The sequence below is a fragment of the Vanessa cardui genome, chromosome 10 (genome assembly GCF_905220365.1).
Source record: "Vanessa cardui chromosome 10, ilVanCard2.1, whole genome shotgun sequence".
NCBI classification, from domain to species: Eukaryota; Metazoa; Arthropoda; class Insecta; order Lepidoptera; family Nymphalidae; genus Vanessa; species Vanessa cardui.
This window is the reverse complement of record NC_061132.1, coordinates 14,098,223-14,118,909: the sequence shown is the minus strand read 5'-3', so window position 1 is coordinate 14,118,909 and position 20,687 is coordinate 14,098,223. Positions and strand designations below refer to the sequence as shown.

The following is a 20,687-nucleotide window of genomic DNA, read 5'->3' as shown; positions in this document are numbered from 1 at the left end:
ATTATTATTAAATAAATTTTGGAAGACTATGTACTGTCGGGGTAAGAAAAAGTACGTCACCTTAATATCTATTTTCGTGTGCTCAGTGTTAGCGAAAATCTGTGTTACCAATCGAGAATGACATTTTGCGTCGCAATGATTTTTAAGGTAGTATAGATTCAAAAGGTACTAAGAGTTTAAGACTTGATAAAGGAATTAATTTGAAAACTGACAAAGGCTTAACATAATGTTGTCTTAAATTTTCGCGATTATTACATAATTATCATAATTTTATTATTTAAATAAAACTAGTTATAACGGATTTTAAATTTTACGGGTAGACAGTCTACCCGTGACCACGAATGCCGTAAAGTGCTCGAAACGTCGGGATGTCCAAAATAATTAATATACGCGATTAAAATCCGTTATAACTAGTTTTATTTAAATGACGAAGGTTTTCTTACTCTAACTGCACTAAAAGAAACTAAATAAAGTTTTATTTCCTGGATCTGTGGTTTCCAAGTAAAGGATTGACTAGTGTGTAATGCGGCCGCGCACCCCCCGCCCCGCGCGTTTAAGTTGATACTGTCATTGCGTGGCTACAAGGGAGACAGCTGAAAATCAGCAGAGGGATAAAAATCCCTCATAGCCTGAGCCGTCTCCTTTTGACTGCACACAAGTTTTATATTCATTATATATATATTTTTTATTTGTTATTATTATATCTTTCTTTGTTTATGTTTTTTTTTTTATATCAATTTTTTCTTTATATGTGTGTATGTCAATAAATGTTTTTTCTTTCTTTCTTCTAATGCCCCCCCCTCCTCTACCCCCCAGCGAGGAGCTGTGCCGCGCGTGCGCGTGGGCGCGCGGCGCGTGCGCGGGCGCGGCGGAGGGCGCCACGCTGCGTCGCGCCTCCTCCATCCGCCGCACGCTCACCGCGGGTAAGCGCACAATGTACCGTCAGCACAGTCTGCGTATTCCACTATAGTCTGTTCGCGTTAAGAATGCAGTGAGTTGTCATTGTTTACCGGCCTGACTCCGCCCCCTTTGACCAATCAAATCTTTTCGAATTACAAAGTCAAGTTCACATTCAATTTATTATTAACTGATATTTTTATTTTTATAATTTAAATTTTTTTTATTTATATTTAATTTATTCAAGCTGTACACGTAATAATTAATGTAACCTATAGCTACTAGATGACGTTATGTCAAAATATGTAAATTTCTACATCGCGATGGCAAGATTCGCAAACGATTGTATATAGTGTTAAGAATTTTGTTGATTAAACACCCCGATTTGATTTTTTATTTTAATGTGTATTTTTTAAATTCATTATACTTAGTCTTTAAAACAAATATAATTTGTTGGAATTTTAACACAAATATGCATACACCTTCACCCTGCTGTTAAAAAAGATTTGATTGGTCAGGGGGCGGAGTAAAATGACAACTCACTGCGTTCTTAACGCGAACAAACTATAGTACAATCCAATTTACCCATAAAACACATATTATACTCGTGCCCCGTCCGAAGAGATTAGTAACATACACATGTAGTTCCACATACAATGTCGCCACTCACGCAACTAATAATTATGATAGAACATCACTTACAGGTTAGTTCGTTTAATCACTAATTATTTTAGTATTGCAACACATACTACTAGTTACAGAGAATTCATATTATAGTCCAGGAATTTTATCGTTTCCGAGATATATGCATAAAAACGTTTTCCAAGATGGCGGCTAACGCTCGCAGTTTCGGGTGGCAAAAACTCGGTTTTATACTTGGGGGGCACACTCCGACATAATCCAATCGAAAAATCACGTAGAAGGATTTTATGCAGAGCTGATGTCTAAAAATCTTGGACTATTAGTGAAATCATGTGGATTAACCGAATCTTAAACTCGTCGATTTTCATAATGAACTTAGCATAAAAGTCAAGGTCACACTCGCATTTCTATAGAGTTTATGTAATTTTTAATTATAGGCGAGATCTCACCATTTTGTCGGCAGTCCATTATCCGGCGGTCCCTCAACTCCGGTAAGAGGGGTTGAAGCGTTCAGTACTCGTATATAACACCCTTGTATGTTAGAATCATTTATCAACAATCACTATTTCATTCATTATTTTTAAGCTACTTCCACACTACAACAGAATTTTAACATTATTATATATACGTTGTAATTTGGTGCTAGTTTTATGTAAGGACTTTGAAGTATTTTAGACGTATTTACAATTAAGTAGAAGAACCTGCATTCCAAACCGATGGTAATTTAACCTAAAATTATTTGTTAAAAGCTTACTCGAATGAAGTATATCTGTGAAGCGAATTGAGTAGCGTTGGTTGTGTGTAATGTTAGCGAGTGGATATTTGGACGCAATTTGTACTTTTATTTATCACCATAATTATTGTTGTATTTTTTTGGGAAATTTGAGGTAGACCATGCTTAGTTTCTTCTCGCTAGAATCTACATTCTGAACTGGTGGGAACTTTTAATATAGTTTTGTAGGTCGATTTAAAAGTTCTTTTATGCTATCCTACAACAACAACAACAACAGCCTGTAAATTCCCACTGCTGGGCTAAAGGCCTCCTCTCCCTTTGAGGAGAAGGTTTGGAACATATTCCACCACACTGTTACAACGCGAGTTGGTTGAATACACATGTGGCAGAACTTCTATGAAATTTGTCACATGTATATTTCCTCACGATGATTTCCTTCACCGCCGAGCACGAGATGAATTATAAAGACAAATTAAGCACATGAATCAGCGGTGCTTGCCTGGGTTTGATCAATCATCGGTTAAGATGCACGCGTTCTAACCACTGGGCCATCTCAGGTCATGTTTGCTTCATACCAAATTTCATCAAATTCGGTTTGTACGAGAAAAAGCGACAGACAGGCAAAGACTTTTACATTTATAACATAAATATATAGATAGCTTACCACTGGGCCATCTCGACTCACGATGCTAGCCTACTGTATATGAAATCGTCATGGGTGTGAACGCGTGGGGTCAATCGTCATTGTATGGTGCGCAGGCGCGGCGGGCATGAAGCGGCGCTCGACGGCGCTGCAGGCCAAGTTCGTGGCGGACGGGCTGGTGGACTCGCTGCGGCGCTGCGGCGCGGGCGGCGTCGGCTTCGTGTGCTGCCTGCTGGCCGCGCCGCCCGACGCCGACGACGTCAACGTGCCGCTGCTGCGCTCGCAGGTCTGACGACACCCTTACCGCCCCCCCCGCATCTCTTTAACACTTCCGACTTGCATGACGACCGTCTAGATACACCCCCCCCCTCATCTCTTTAACACTACCGACCTGCATGACGACCGTCTAGATACACCCCCCCCCCCTCATCTCTTTAACACTACCGACCTGCATGGTCATATAACTTAACTTATAATCCGCATATGAATATATATGAGACAACATCACATACATTACTCTGATCCCAATGTAAGTAGCTAGAGCACTTGTGTTATGGAAATCAGAAGTAACGACGGTACCACAAACACCCAGGCCCAAGACAACAACATAGAAAACAAATGATAATCTACATTGACTCGGCCGGGAATCGAACCCGGGACCTCGGAGCGGCGTACCCATGAAAACCGGTGTACACACCACTCGACCACTGAGGTCGTCTATCGTCTTTATTGGATATTCAATTTTTTGAATAACCAATTTTAATTGATGGTTATAATGTTACTTGGGCTTTGTGCAAGCCCGTCTGGGTAGGTACCACCTCTTATCAGATATTCTACGTCCGAAAATCAGTACTTGATATTGTTGTATTCCGGTTTGAAGGGTGAGTGAGCCAGTGGACCTACAGACTGTAAGGCAAAGGGACTTAACATATTACTTCCCAAGGTTGGTGGCGCATTGGTAACGTAAGGAATGGTTAATGTTTCTTACAGCGCCATTGTCTATGGGCGGTGGTGACCACTTACCATCAGGTTACGAAAATAATTATGTGTCATTGATTGTCATCTAGCCGTACAATTTAATAATTAATCGATGGTTAAACAACGCGTTAGTAAGTAATGTTTTGTTTCCAGTTCCGTGGGTTCCAGTTGCTCGACTCGGCGAGATTGTATAAACAAGGATTCCCTGAACACATGCCGCTCTCGGAGTTCGCTAGAAGGTATTACTCTTTTCCCAATAAAAAAGAAGGCATATAAGCAACACAAACTTATACATATGTTTAAAAAGTGTGTAGCTAATATATGTCGACTTCCAAGCAGGATATATTACATGCATATATAATTGTTTTGAACTAAACATGACTTTTGTATTTTTAAATGTTAAAAAATAGTAAATACTGATTTTATTGTCAGTTCTTCTCGGTAGAATCTGCATTCCGAACTGGAAAAGCTTCACTAATTGAATTTGTTAAATGACTATAACTTGTAAAAGCCTATTTGAATAAAGTATATTTTGAGTTTCAATAACAATACTATACTTGGTGGTAGGGCTTTGTGCAAGCCCGTCAGGGTAGGTACCACCCACTCATCAGTTATTCTACCGCCAAATAACAGTACTCAGTATTGTTGTGTTCCGGTTTGAAGGGTGAGTGAGCCAGTGTAACTACAGGCACAAGGGACATAACATCTTAGTTCCCAAGGTTGGCGTGGCGCATTGACGATGTAAGGAATAGTTAATATTTCTTACAGCGTCATTGTCTATGGGTGATGGTGACCACTTACCATAATGTGGCCCATCTGCTCGTCCACCAACCTATACCATAAAAAAAAGTAAATAATGAATGGAAAATCTTTTACGATATAAGTACGTATATATTTTTTAATTGATGATATATTTCTATCAACTAAGTGCTAAGTTAATGTTTCGTAGGAGTTCAAGAAGTCAGGATCATAACACCCACTTTCACATTGCTAGCCGGCCTTTAGTCTTTACGACACGGCGTTTAGCTTATCTGCGGATATTTTAACGTTAAATATATACTAAACCAAAATATAATAATGTAAGATTATATAGATATAATAAACAAGCGTTAGTATTACTTGATTTCCATTTTGATTTTCGGTTTCAAGTTTATCTGGGTAGATATTTATTCATCAGATATTCGACTTCCAAAAAGCAAATCTTAGTGTTATTATGTCCTAGTTGGAAGTACATAAAAGTAAAAATAACGGTGTATATATACATATATATCATCTTACGTCTCAAAAATAATTTTGAGATGTAGCTGTGGTGATCACTTACATCGTAGTGAAGTGGTCGAATTGTCCACCCATCAGCAATTAAATTCGCTATACTAAATTTGGATTAGATGGCAAAATTCTATTTATTATAATATTGTAAACTGACGATTGTATCGTCACCGGGTTTGTGTGAGCTGATCTGAATATATGCTACGAAGATTAAAAGATTCCTGTAAATCAAAAACTTGAATGAGTAAATGTTCCTAAAGTTGGTCCTTCGAGCCGGATCTTTTAAAATATGTCCGTTTAAACAGATATCGCCTGTTGGCGACGTCGGAAAGTGAAAACTCGGACACGCAACAAACAGCCGCGCTGTCGGACCGCCAGGTCGTCGACGACATGCTGCTAGCGCTCGACTTGGACGTCACGAGCTATCGACTCGGCCTCACGCAGGTAAGTGGAACTTTACAGGTTACCAGCACTTGGAAGAGACTATTTTGTTTTTAATTACTATAATTATAAAGGTTACTTTACCATATCAAATCTTAACCAATCCAAAATTGAAGGATTTTAAAATATTAAATAAAGCGTTTTGCAACCAAGTTGAACTATTTAATACTAGAATGATATTTGAAGCCAGACCGCCTGGCGCCGTAACGCGTTACGTAACAAAGCGGTTTATTCATATTTAGCAAAAATATATAACAACAATATTAGACGCATAGACAATTTAGACATCCATGAGTTCTGCGGTTCTACTAATTATCCGGACTACGATTATGAGGGAATGGTGATTATGTCTGTATTTAAGTGAAAACTAGTTAGGTAGCCTGTCTAACTCGACTCTAATAAGGCCACTGTCGCCGTAATTTGTGTAATTATATTAATTAACACTTCTTAAATGTACGTTTATTATTATGAATTAAGACTCGTCCATACGACCTCCTTGCATTAATCAAGGCTTAAATTCTTGTGTTTATTATTTCTGAGATAAAAGGAATTAATTTTCACGTAAGATTTATGACGCCATTAAGCTCGGGGTAGTAAAACTTGACATTAAAATTATTGCTACCGAATGAAGGATGTTCAAAATATTATCATACAAAGTTATGTTTTATAATTTCGGTTAATTGATCTTTTAGTTAAGTTTTAATTAGCGTGAATGTTAATTGTAAAATAGTTGTTTTGGTTCAATAATCACGTATCTTTATCTATGAAGATGGTTGATGAAGACGATTTTGTAATTGTAAATTTGTTTTTTTTTTAAATATTAACACGAATAATATTATATACAACTACATATTGTTGTAGAAAGTTCATTAGTAAAGAAGCACATGTAAATAAAGTAAAGTAATAGCCTGTAAATTTCCCACTGCTGGACAAAGGCCTCCACTCCCATTAAGGAAAGGGTTTGGAACACATGTCAGAATTTCGATGAAATTAGACACATGCAGGTTTCCTCATGATGTTTTCCTTCACCGCCAAGCACGAGATGAATTATAAACACAAATTAAGCTCATATATATATAGTGGTGCTTGCCTGGGTTTGAACCCGAACTCATCAGTTAAGATGCACGCGTTCTAACCACTAGACCATCTCAGCTCATATATTAAAAGAAGCAAATTAATAAAAAATTAACCTATGTAGTACAGAGATATAATTAAATATCTGAAAGAAGATAAATTTAGTATAAAACTTGACCTCTTTTAATTTTATACACGACACCTTACGAGCCCTGAAACGCGCTCAGAGCTACGGGCGACAACTAATCACAAACAAACACTTCGTAATGAATTTATAAGTAATGTAATAAAAACTTAAGTTGACAGTTGAAGCTATCCATATATTAATGTTATAAATGTGAAAGTCTTTGTCTGTCTGTCGCTTATTCTCGTACAAATCGAATTTGATGAAATTTGCTATGAAGCAAACATGAGCTGAGATGGCCCAGTGAGCTGAGATGGCCAAGTGGTTAGAACGCGTGCATCTTAACCGATGATTACGAGTGCAAACCTAGACAAGCACCACTATATGTATGTGCTTAAATTGTATATATAATTCATCTCGTGCTCGGCGGTGAAGGAAAACATCGTGAGGAAACCTGCATTTGTCTAATTTCATCGAAATTCTGCCACATGTGCATTCCACCAACCCGCATCGGAACAGCGTGGTGGAATATGTTCCAAACCCTCTCCTTAATGGACGAGGAGGCCTTATCTCGGCAATGGGAAATTTGCAGGCTGTTACTTAAACATAAACTCCAAAAGAGGAAATGGCTTCTTTTTGCCCTAACACGTGAAAACGCGAGTGAAGCCGCGGGCGATTACTTAGTTCAACTTGAATGGTTATTTTCCTTGACGTGTGTCACGGAAAAATTTCCAAACGTAATTTGGATACTTAGATATGAAATTACTCTTATTATTCTCGTTACGCATGTTTAGTGAAAATTGTGGTTTAATTTGGTGTAACTTTCTCGGCCCGTGAACGCGATAGCTCTGTTTTGATGCTATGAATTAGCGTTGTTTTTTTTTTGGCGTTTCGATTGCTGTGGCGTGTTAGGAAATGCGTACAAAGCAATATGTAGACTACTCAATTGTTTGTATTGAACGTATCTATCCAACTGTAGGTTTGTATACCAAAGCAGACAAATGAAAAAACGGCTTGTACATGTAATACTACAACCTCTTCTCCTTTGTGTGGGGAAGTTTTGGAGACTATTCCACTGTCCTGGTCTGAGTCGGGTTGGTGCACATGTGTGTCGTATTTTCATCCGACGCATGCAGGTTTCCTCAAGGATATCTTTCGATGCCGAGAAAGACGTGAATTATAATATAATAATATATAAGACATAAAAACATTCAATTTGTGTTTGCTCAAAGGTAATTATATATAATAATTAACTTGAATCATGAATGATTTTTAAAAAATAAATATTATACCCTTAGGCCATTAACCGCAGGAATGCAGATGTTATGTTGTTTGTGTGTGTATCTTATTTGGTGGTAGAATATCTGATCTCTCGTATTCGCCAGGCACAAGCACCTACCACCAAGAGAAAATTAAAAACAACGAATTCTAATTCCTCTTTGACTTACCAGAATAAACGTACCTACATTATATATAAAAAAAGAATTACGTTAAATGTACATTATATATAACGATATAAAGTTATTGACTCTTAAACTTTTTAATGTAATATAAAACTCGAATAAACTTTTTTTGTTTCAATTTACTACAGCCTTGTAAGTGATCATCACGATGATGAGTAATAAGAGTAGCATAAAACATTTTTTTTTAAATTAACATTTTTATTACAAAAGTTATTAATTTCGGGATATTCACCATGTTTTTTATTTTTATTCGGTGGAGCTCGATATTTCGACATTGTCTACGAATGTCTTGTTCACGAGACTGTTTCGTTCGCATAAAAATAAAAAACATTGTAAATATTCCGAAATTAATATCTTTAGTAAGCATAAACATGTCGATTATAGAACCTCCTTTCTAGAACTTGTTGAAAATTGAATATCCCATTACTAATAATTGTTTTATGCACCGGTTGCTTATAATTTCAGAATAACGAATAGTTTGGTTAGAAAGTGGCCGTGATGTAACAGTGTGCGATGTACTTACGCGAACAGCTAAAAATATATATTTTTTAGAATGGTGTTTTACAGAAACGTGCTAATAGCGATCTTATTAGTATAATAATAAGATCGATTGGTAAATAGAAAATATATTATATATACATCGAATTTTTACTTTTAAAATTTTATACACAGACAGACAGACACTTAACACTTTCATTGTGTAATTCAATGTGTTATTCTTGTTTTTTAATAAATCTACGTGTATTTATTAATTAATAGTTTTATGTTATTATAGTTACACAATATAACGAAACGAAAATCCGTTAATGTGTCTGTCTGTATATTCGAAAACGACCGTGTAGTCTCAGAATGTAACATGTGCCATTAACTATAATAATTACTAGCTACTAGCTCCGGCTTCGCACGGGTGCAATGCTTGTACTAAATGTACTACAGGTTTTTTCTTGTTTCTTTCACTATATTGTCCATGTATAATAAAACCTTCGCCTCGAATCACAAAAAACTGCATCAAAATCCGTCGTGTAGTTTTAAAGATCTAAGCATACATATGGACAGACAGCGGTAAGCGACTTTGTTTTACTAGTATACTATGTAATGATAAAATTTATAAGATAAATAATACGTAAGTCGGTTGTCACAATTTCACGAGTGAGATACGAAATTTAATTCGCACAGAATCACACTGCAGTAATTAAAGTGATAGCACTTTTATGCACTTGACAATTTTTGGACACTTTTTTACGTTAAAAACAAAATTATATTAAAAATACCGTTACAAAAGTTTCTATTATTAAAAATATAATGTATTTTATGTACACTTTGTGTAGAAAAACACTTTAACGTTATTTATAATTTTACATATTTTTTATTAACATTAAATGAAAGTACTGATTCATTTTACTTCGTATAGATTACGTAAAAACTACGTTTAACGTACGACTTGTATCTAATCACGATAGCGCGGCTAACTCGTAATAGTGCAGCCTCACGCTTACGGAGACGGCTTACGTAACTCTTACGTCATTGTAGTGCGTACTACGAACGCGACGAATGCTTTTTATTTTGCTGTTATAGTTTATATTTTAACTGTTTCCCACGATTGCACCCTTAACCTATTTATTGTATATATAAATACTAGTAGTTGTGAGCGGCTTTGCTTGCGTTTAAGGGTGATTGTTGGCATGTATCAAAAAAGCATATAGGACATATGCTTTCTTGGAGTTCAAGTTTGCTTCATACCAAATTTTATCGAATTTTATTCACCGGTTTGGTCGTGAAAGACCGACAGACAGATAGAGTTAATTTCACATTTATAATATTTATATGGATTTATTTTAAATTTATATCTATATATAATATATTTTTTCATGTTATATTCCCATCACTTGCGACTGTTTAGTGGTGACGAACATACGTAATGATTAAATAAATATAGCGATTTTCTCTCTATGCAAAGTCTATGTAATTTAAACATACATTATTTGGTGACTCAGTAAGTAGTCAAAGTTTGCTGAAGATATGGAAATTATTATGTTACTGTTAACTACGGAAATAACACAGCGAAAGTCGGTGTATTATTTTAAATGCTTAAAATGAATCTGCCTTTAGGTGAGATGTTGTCTTGAAATATTATTAGTACTTTCATTTGATTTTTTTTTAAGTATATATTCAATTTATACCAAAGTTTTACGACATATCGGAAATTATTATTGATAACGACCTCCGTGGTCGAGTAGTGTGTACACCGGTTTTCATGGGCACACAACTCCAAAGTCCCGGGTTAGATTCCCGGCCGAGTCGGTCTAGAAAAAGTTAAATAGTTTTCCATGTTGTCTAAGTCTGAGTGTTTGTGGTGTCGTTACTTCTGAATTTCCATAACACAAGTGCTTTAGCTAATTACATTGGAATACAGAGTAATATATGTGATGTTGTCCAATATTTATTTATTTATTATTATTATGGTAGAACATATCATATATAACAGAGAACATATAAGGCAAATATAGACTATGTCTAAACCTAGGCTCGGATTACGTCGCGGGTTCGTCACGATTTATGAATGTTACCCGTACAAATTCGGGAGATGCATTTAATTTCGTAGTTAATGATGGTGTTATAGGTTAAAGGTAAGCAGTTTGTAGGTCATCGTTTGTTTTTAATACCAGTCGTCTCAATTTGGCACGTTGATGTAACGTGTTATGTCACGGCGTCATTTCCGAACCTGCTTTCACGTTCTTAACAATGTGAAGTTATCGAGTCTTGACCTCTTTTTTTTAAAGTAATAATACACGTGTACAAGTAGTTGTCTTGTGGTAAATGGTCATTACGAGTGGACATTGGATCTTTAAGGTATATTGACTTCCTTGCATCGTTAGTGTGCCAACAATATTGGGAACCAAAGATATCCCTCGTGTCTGTAGTTACACTGGCTCACTTAGCATTCATTCTGCAATAATCGCCCTTAAAGACAGGATATTCCGAGTCAAAAATGTCAGAAATCAATTCCAGAAAAAAACGCAATTTGAAATGGCGCCTGTGTATGGCTCACTTATCATTCATTCTGCAGTAATAGCCCTTAAAGATAGGATATTCCGAGTCAAAAATGTCAGGAATCAATTCCAGAAAAAATACGTAATTTGAAATGGCGCCTGGTAATAAAAATACGAACAAAAATTACGAACTCAAATCAAAATAAACAATAACACGCTTGAATCATATGCCTGTAGAAATACAAATGTAACAATAAAGAAAAAATAATGTATAGCTGTTTGCTGATGGATTATCTGATAAAAAGCTCTCTAACACATTTTTAAAACATAGAAGGCATCTAAGATAATACATTTTTTTACATTTGTGACGTCACAGATTAATTCCGATTTCACTTTTTCATTTAATATGAATAATAGAAATGTGGACATTCTAATACAATATTATGTCTTCTCGTTGCAATCATAGGTAACGAATCAAAATATAGTAAGTAGGCTCTTACAAGCACCTGCGTGTTGTCATTGCAAGTTAAACCTTCTTCGTGATTTAAAATAAAAGAATAGCTCAGGAGCAATTAAATTTAAAGAGATAATATTGACACGAATATAAGCAAAGGACTTCTTGACCGATTTTGGCGTCCCATAATTTAAACTGGACTAAATACTGCACTAAATAGTGCAGTGCAGCGCAAATGCGCAGGATATATTAAAGTGCTTTGTATTTTTAAATGTTGAAAAAATAATTACACAACCAATAGAAATAGCTCTCTATCGCGCCATTCGACGTTATTCGTCGCTATAGTATCTCCCGCCAGTTCAACCCGAGAAAGCGAATTGTCAAAACATGTCAAATTGGCGAATATATTAGGTTATATGATATTACACGTTGTTACGTGTGTGTAAAAATCATATTCACATAATAAATAAATTTTGATTATTTGGGATGGTGTGATCGGTTTTACGAATTTTGCCGATGCTACATCTAAGTTGTGTCGTACTATAAGGCTAATGTTAATTCAACATTTTAAGCGTGAGTTACGAAGTACTGAACGAACGAATCTGTACCTACCTCGTAACTTGTCAGCGATTTGGTGTGCTGATAAATAAGCCCTTTTACACCAGCTGTATTTGTTTATCCATTAGTTCGTCATAAAAGTAAATAGAATATGAACTTATTATTGTTAAATTACATATAATACAGTCGAGCGGTTTACGTGAATATGTGAAAGTCGCAGGTTCGATTCTTACCTCTTATTTAATGGGCTACTGTTATTTCCTTCCAACACAAGCTTAACGGTTAACTGGAGGGGAAAATCATAAAATTAGTGACTTCTCTAAACATACAATTAGTTCAACTTATTTTCTTTTTACTTGTATTCTTTTTTGGCGCGATATGTTTCATTTTATCCGGTGACAACGAAGCAGTACCTACGTCACAATGAACGAAAATAATGCGGAGGTGTAGGACCATTTCACAACCAGGCATTAGAGAGTCGATAGGGCTAGCTTTCAAACACTACGATACTACTAAAAAGCTTTCGATTAAAAAACCTAACTTGTTACTAACCCGATTCCGAATTTAAGGTCAATATTTATTAAAAAAATATAATGATTAATAATATATATATATATATATATATATATATATATATATATATATATATATATATATATATATTTAATAAAACTAAATGTTTATATATGTACGTAAATAAATAGTCATTTTTTTTTCATACTTATTTACTTACCAATGTACTGACGATAGAATGTTGAGTGAAAATCAACGAGACAGTAGACAGGCCGGCAAAGGTAAGAAAATGTCAAAGAAAACAGAGATCGAGTTCGCAGGGACTGGATTAACTGGTCGAGATTAGAAACTTAATGAAGACCACGATAACTTGAGACGTACTTCTCATTAAATCACTTGGTGGATTTTATTAACGTCGTATTCTTTAGTGACGTCTAAGGAAAGCTTTATTTTAAGGGGATAGTATACTGCCTTACATCCAATTGGGAATCACTAGTATTCTTATTTTCCCCTCCTTATTTTATCACTTGTGTAGTAGTAAGTAAGTAACCCAAGTTGGGTTCGATCCTGCAACCTTTTACATCACTAGGCGGTTCGTAAACATAATAATATTCTTATCATTCATACACACATCCGAGTTGGGATGGCTCAGTGAGAGTCGAGATGGCCCAGTGGTTAGAACGCGTGCATCTTAACTGATGATTGCGGGTTCAAACCCAGGCAAGCACCGCTGATTCATGTGCTTAATTTGTCTTTATAATTCATCTCGTGCTCAGCGGTGAAGGAAAACATCGTGAGGAAACCTGTTTGTGACAAATTTCAAAGAAATTCTGCCACATGTGTATTCCACCAACCCGCATTGGAAAAGCGTGGTGGAATGTGTTCGAAACATTCTCCTCGAAAGGGAGAGGAGGCCTTTAGCCCAGCAGTGGGAATTTACAGGCTGTTGTTGTTGTTGTTGTATACACACATCGCTTGTGTTAGGAGTAGGTACGACAATAGTCCAAGAGGTTGGGATCGATGTTGAGACTTTTTAGGTCTCTTTTAGGCGGTACGTAAGCCATTGCCCTATTGATGATTGAAAAAACTTTACACTTGCAGTATGCACTTATTCTATATACAGTGCTATTTTTGTAAACTGGGTTCGAGTTCTAATAAGGAGTTGAGACGTTTGCTTTAGAGTAGGTCACACGGGCACAGTTTGTTTAATTCCATATAAGGTTTTGTACATTAATTAAATTTCTTATCGAAATAACTTGAAATCTGTAACGTAAACACACACGTTATATAATAATCTCGTTAGGAATTTGCGCAAGTCTGTCTTGGTTGCTATTTTGCTGCCACCCATTTTACATCATCAGTTACATACTCTTACACTTATACTACAACCAAATATTGATACCTTAGCATTGTTGTGTGTTGGTTTAAAAGGTGAAGGTAATGTAGCTAGGTAATTGGCAAGAGGGGGATAATATCTCAGTTTTGAAGATTACTAAAGCATTGGTAATGAAGGCTATGGTTTATTAAATCGCCAATATTTATAGATTATGATAATTTGCTACCAGATGGAAAATGTAAATGCTTACTAACATATTAAAAGAAAGTACCATTTCTTACATGTTCTCTGATGGACATACCTCATATCCTATTGATGAGGCTGAATTTTTGCCTGTAAAATTGTATCAAACAAATGCTTGTTGCGATATTTCCTGTTAGGTTATTGGTGGGTGTCTTGATTTGAACCCGCAATCTTCCATTAATATTGACGTGTTCCAAACCCTTATTTCTACTCTCTCAGGCGTATTGTATCTCGATCAATCAAAAGCGTATTCCGTCGCCCGATACAAATGCATATTACATTAATTTAAACGTAGGTACTAATAATTGACATTCACTCATTCACGACGCCCCCGTGTTTTGATTACACTTTGATTAGTGTACGCGTTGTGAATACTTATCTCCGGTATCAACTTTGCCATTACGTTGAATGTAATCATTCGTTCATTGAATGAATTCGTTCAGTGAAAGCGATTATGTTACGTTTCGATTGTTGTGTACCTTTAATTAAAAAAGCGTTTTCGTTCGAATGTAATCTTTTTCGATTTATTCACTTAATGTTTTTCTGATTTAGGTTACGGTTTTTTTTAATGGAATCATGATTTCTAAAGAAGTTATTGCTTTTTGAAATATCTATGTTATTCTTGCTTATTACTACTTTAATTTTTTTACTCATGAAAGATGTATTTTTTGTTTTTTTTTTTACTTTCTAATATTGTTTTATTTTATCTTTGATTTAGACCGTGTGTTAATGCACCATCACACGGGAGCACTAATACATATAAAAACTAAATACTAATGACTGATTGATCACGAATCTCAGCAACTGTAACACCTATACATTTGTAATTTGACGTAAACCGATTATTGACTTTTTGGTTGCGTCTATTTATTTGAATACCCTGACTGTCTCTAATTATTTGACGCTGACTTTACTCTCTCTATTCTCTCAGACCCATAACCCGATGGGGCGGCAAATCTGACTCTACCGAAAGAGCCAACGCAGGACAAACTTTACGCCCTTTCCAAGGGACACAATTCCAACTTTTAAACTCCTGACTGTTGATAAAATTAAAATAAATAAAGTAAAATAAAAATTTTCGATTGAAAAAGCAATAACTCGTCTGCCCAACGTGGGACTAGAACCCAGGGTGATGTGGCTTAATTGTAGTCGATAAAGCATACGACTACTCCAGTGCGATAGAGCTATTTTCACTCAAAATATATGCAAATCTGAATGTAATAATCACCTCTGTGTTAAATAACCCGTTTATTGAGAAAGGTAATAAGCTATGCGAGTTTACGTTACGTTACGACCCATGGAGTCTGAGCAGTAATCATAAACAATATGGCTGACTATGAAACGTGTTTGTATAATCACAAATAATAGTCGGCCTGAGCTAATCCTAACTTGTATTATTGTAAATGCGAAAGTTAGTATGCGTTTATCAGTTTGCTTTCATGTTTTGACTTTTTTATGATTTAGGTAGGTAAACTGGTAAATAGGCTACCTCTTGATAAGTGGTCACCAGCAATATTGGTAACTAAGATGTCATATCCTATGTGCCTTTAGTTACGTTCACCGCTCAAATTGGAACTCGACACTAAATTTGCTGTCTGGCGGTAGAGTACAAAATACTCAACCGATTATCAGTAAATTTCGCATACAAGTTGTCAGGGGAAATTACATAAGAGACGAAACCCTTGCCTCCCCATCACCTCACACCCGATCGAAAAGTAGAGAATAATTATAACAGCGATTATAAATATTATTTCGATGATCTGTACATGTAATAAAATTAGGGTGTCTGTTTGTAATATTAAAATTACTGGTTTTTACAAAATGCACAATGCACATATATGTATAGGTAGTTAAGATCTGTTTGTTCCGGCAAATCTCTGGAACGGCTGAAAGGATTTTGGCGGGTTTTCACTGGCAGACCGCAGATGCAATAAAGAGTAACTTAGATTACAACAATAACTTTTTTATAATTCAAACGCCCTCAAAGTCGCGGGCACAGCTTGTAAAAAACGTATCGACTGAATTTATGACAACCTCTATACTCCAGCCACATTCGATCTGGAATTTTAGTAAACAAACCATGTGTCATCATAATTAGGGTTGATACACTCTTAATAAAAAATAATTATTATTATAATTACAACTATATTCATTATAACACAATTTCCTGTTTAAACACAAAAATTTTAATTTAATACAGAATTCAAAAATTTTATTTAGCAGGTCAATACATCATTTATATGAAAATTAGCTTAAAATAAAAGTTTAAAAATTTTTAATTACCACTATAATATTACTACAAAACTAACAACCCTATATTTTAATACTGACGTAAAGAAACCGCAGGTTTGTAACATTTGGAGTGTTTTTTAAGCAATTGGCAGATTTAGGAAGGTATATAATAGCGATACAGGCTCTTCGTAATTGGTGGTGTATATTTTTAGTCGTATTATAATGGTAGTATAACCACAATAGGTTAAGAATGTTAACATTAGGTACACACAACGTTCCATTACACATAGATTAAAAAAAGACATCTTGTTTTAGCTAGCATAAATATAGCACTAAAATCACTGTTTCAAATTAATCTTAATGAGTCCTGTCGTTTGGGAGGCGATAGATAAAGTTAATAAAGCGAATTATATAACTACGATGTAATTTCTGATATCATTTTAAAATTTGAGGTATTATTTTTGAGATCTACATTATTCCAGATGATCATAAGTATTATAATTATAAACAAGAATGCGCTTAGTCCTTTGTCTTAAATATTTTATTATTAATCATCAAATTTCATTTTTGTTAACATCAAAAATAATTGTTGTACATATTTCTAAAAATGTTTTGAGCATCTGCCTGACGTCGGTTGCTAAGCAACGCTTTGTTATTAAACATTCCACATCGAATTTGGCTGGAGTATAGGTAATAAATAAACTTTCACATTGACAATGAATATAAATATTATGAATACCTATAAATATAAAATTGGGCTATGGTAAAATCTTAACATAAAAATGTACTTATCCGATATTGATGGGGAAACGAATGTGTGTTTTCTATTAAATTATGTCAAAGATTTTGATATTGATATTTCGTAAGCCGCTGTTTTCGTTATTTATTATTTAACTGCATTAATATTCAAAAACAAATTAGTAAATTATAATTTTCATCTTGTCAACTGTAAACATTGTTTTTCGTCCGATATATCGCCTTAGATCCGATTAGAAAAATAATTTCGAAAATACTTGTTTTTATGTTTTATTTATTACATTACGTTACATTACACAATGTATTTTTTGTATTAATTATATCGAATATTCTCAATAAATATTTTCTGTTAATTGTTCCGAAAAACACAAAATGTAATTTTTACTTTAAAAATATATACTCTAATTCCTTGCGTTTTAATATATGCAGAAAGGCTTAACATTTAGATTAGCAAAATAATAATGATAGGTTAGCATATATATCCTAACCTATCATTAAAGCATATATAATAAAAGAAAAAAAAAGATATAAAATGACTCGAGTCGTAACAATTAAAGCAGTTGGTATAATTACTTTAAATTTATTCAAACTTACTGAAACTTAACAAATTTCAAGCATATTAACTTGTTAAAATAATTTTGTGAATATTTATAATTAAATAGATTATATATGTCAAAAATATATTATCTGTAGACCATAAAAAAAAAACGATCTTTTCAATGCTTTTAAGGTAAAGTCAAGTCATGAATGCTTTAAGCTATCAAGCGCTTTGAGGTCGATGATATTTTTAGAGTAGTAGCTCCTCTTTTTAAATCTTTTAATATATTTTTATTGAATTTATTACAAATATAATTATGGTGATTTATATTTATGGCATAGTATTGCAATGTACTGATGATAACAGAGTTGCGTTATTTTATTGAGTTCTACTTTTTTTTAAAGTTATTTATAATACTGCCTGTATTGTAGGGTGTAATTTTGAATACCGAAGATCGATATAACGTTTGTATTTTTTATCTGCGCTGATAATAATTACCTATGATGTTTCGAAGTAGTACTCAAATTCGCTAGCTCAGATTTCTGTAATTGTATGGACTAGACACTTCTAGTAAGATTTATTGATTTATCTATTGGAATTTACAGTTATTTATATTACGAGTTTTTTTAAGTTTTTTTTTTTTAATAATAGAATGCACGTTTTCAATTTACATATTTAATATGGCACAACCAGTTTGTGACTGTGTTTGTGTGTACATTTGCTACAAAAAAAAAAACAATCCGTATAGTTAGAATTCTTAAATATGAGTAATTTTTTTTCTTATAAAAAATAAAAATACAGATATAAGTGTTGCCATAGCAATCTAAACAAGAGCAAGTGTAAATTAAATTACAAAGTGAGGAAACAGACTTTAAAAATAATATTTAATTATCTTCCGAGATAAGAGGTTTTTTTATTCGAAAAAAAATGACCGTAATTTCCAAGGAGGAGGAGAATGTGAATAAAATTGTTGAAATGAAAGTTTAGTATTCATGGATACAGTTACCGGCGTGTTTAGGAGTTTTTATTTAAATAATATTACAGCGAGCGACCGAAACCGTGTTAATTAGCGCAAATATCGTTCTTTAACGACGGTTTTTTAAAGTTTTATGTTTTCTTTATTTTTTTTAATTTACATGTTGAATATTGTAATAAAAATTTTGTAACATTTATTTAATTTAGAATATGTTTTAATTTAATATACATATATGAATATTTATCAATCGAGATATACTTAGTGGAGTACTTGGACGTTGTTAATGTTTTTCGAACTGCCTCGTTGGTTTAGTGGCATGTCAAAAGGCTGTTACTCTTACAGTCCTGGGTTAAGGTCCGTATCGGACTCGACAAGTGATGGGATCCGTCCTTACAGAACCACTCGTGTACCATAATATCACCAATCTTGGTTACTGGTATTAATCTATAATAATATTATAATTGTGAAAGTAACTCTGACTGTCTGTCAATTTGTCGCTCTTTATCTGCTAAACCAAAAACTGAATTTGACGAAAATTGGTCTGAATCAAACGTGAGCTTCAAGGAACAAAAAAATTTTCAAACGAGAGCAAACCGTGGACGATAACTAGTATATGACATATACTAGTCTATATCGTCCACGTACAGTAGGTATATGTATATCACCGTAAAATACCTTTGGATTAAAAACTATGTCACGATGAGATTGTTATCTGTCGAAATACATACACCGGTGTCACAGCATCAGATCGTAGCTGTGACGAGCTCTCTTGGAAAAACACGCCTGGAAGAATTTCATTCATTCAGCAGCAAGTTCGATCTGATGCTGTGACACCGGAATATGTATTTCGATGGATAACAATCTCTTGAGATAGATTTTAATCTAAAGTTATTTTACGGTCATATACATATAACCATATTACGGAATTATGAAATTGCTGAATTAAATAGATATTCCTTTAAAAAAATCACTAACATTCATTTTATATACTCAATTTCAAATTTTTGTCAGGGCGCTTAGCTTATTCGTACCTCTAGGCGGTTCCCTACACTGCTTGTCCCTACGCTTATGTATAATCCGGATCTCTACGTCATATATATACAGTATTTATGTTATTTCCTTTCACATTTGAATCCGTACAGCTATTCTGAAACAATGAACTAGATTTACTACGTTGATTAAGATCGTGAAATGTCAGAAAGTTATGGAGAAGACCATAATATCATAACATTCAAATACACGAATCATAAACTATGTCGAAGCGTCGTAAGTTGATTTATAAAATTTCACGAGATCGAGATAAAAATCATTCTGTTAATTAGTTGTTTAATTGATTTCCTTTAACGCTTCAATCTTCTTTCCCACGTTTTAAGGTTGAATTTTCGATTCTGGATTATTTTTAAAAGCGATGTCACCGCATAATTACGTGTAACGTGTATATATTCATGTCTTTGTTTTTTCTCATTGTTTTTCTTCGTGTGTCTGTAAATAAACTTTTGTCTCTTTGTTGTTAATCAAATTTTACATCTTTATAAGATAACGAGGTAAAATGTGTTTGTTTGTGTTTTGTGGGTAACCTCCGGAACTAATGATCCAATTCTAATTTTTTCACTGTTAGAAAGCTACATAATTCCTGAGCGTTATACGGTATAAGTGTACTTGGGTTGTCTGGAAGAGATGGCTAATATGCCATAAGACCGCCCGTTGTACAACACTTTTCTACTATCTACTTCTTTTCTATTTTTGCATTTTAATAATTTTGTGTTACTTTCTTTTTTTTATTGTTTTTTTGTTTGTGATTTGCAATAAAGTATAATTCATTCATTC

At 34.2% G+C, this 20,687-nt stretch overlaps 1 protein-coding gene across 4 annotated transcripts in view; it reads left to right on the top strand.

Moving 5' to 3' along the window:
• The window catches only part of LOC124532723 (unconventional myosin-XVIIIa), a 254,815-nt gene that overhangs the window by 106,418 nt on the left and 127,710 nt on the right, over window positions 1-20,687 (top strand). For 3 of the 4 annotated variants that reach the window (XM_047107761.1, XM_047107763.1, XM_047107764.1), the window contains 5 exons: window positions 817-923; window positions 1,977-2,030; window positions 3,032-3,201; window positions 4,047-4,132; window positions 5,468-5,606. In XM_047107761.1, coding sequence (XP_046963717.1) covers window positions 817-923; window positions 1,977-2,030; window positions 3,032-3,201; window positions 4,047-4,132; window positions 5,468-5,606 — 556 coding nt within the window. The remainder of the gene's footprint in view (window positions 1-816; window positions 924-1,976; window positions 2,031-3,031; window positions 3,202-4,046; window positions 4,133-5,467; window positions 5,607-20,687) is intronic. The other variant, XM_047107762.1, reaches the window with a different exon arrangement.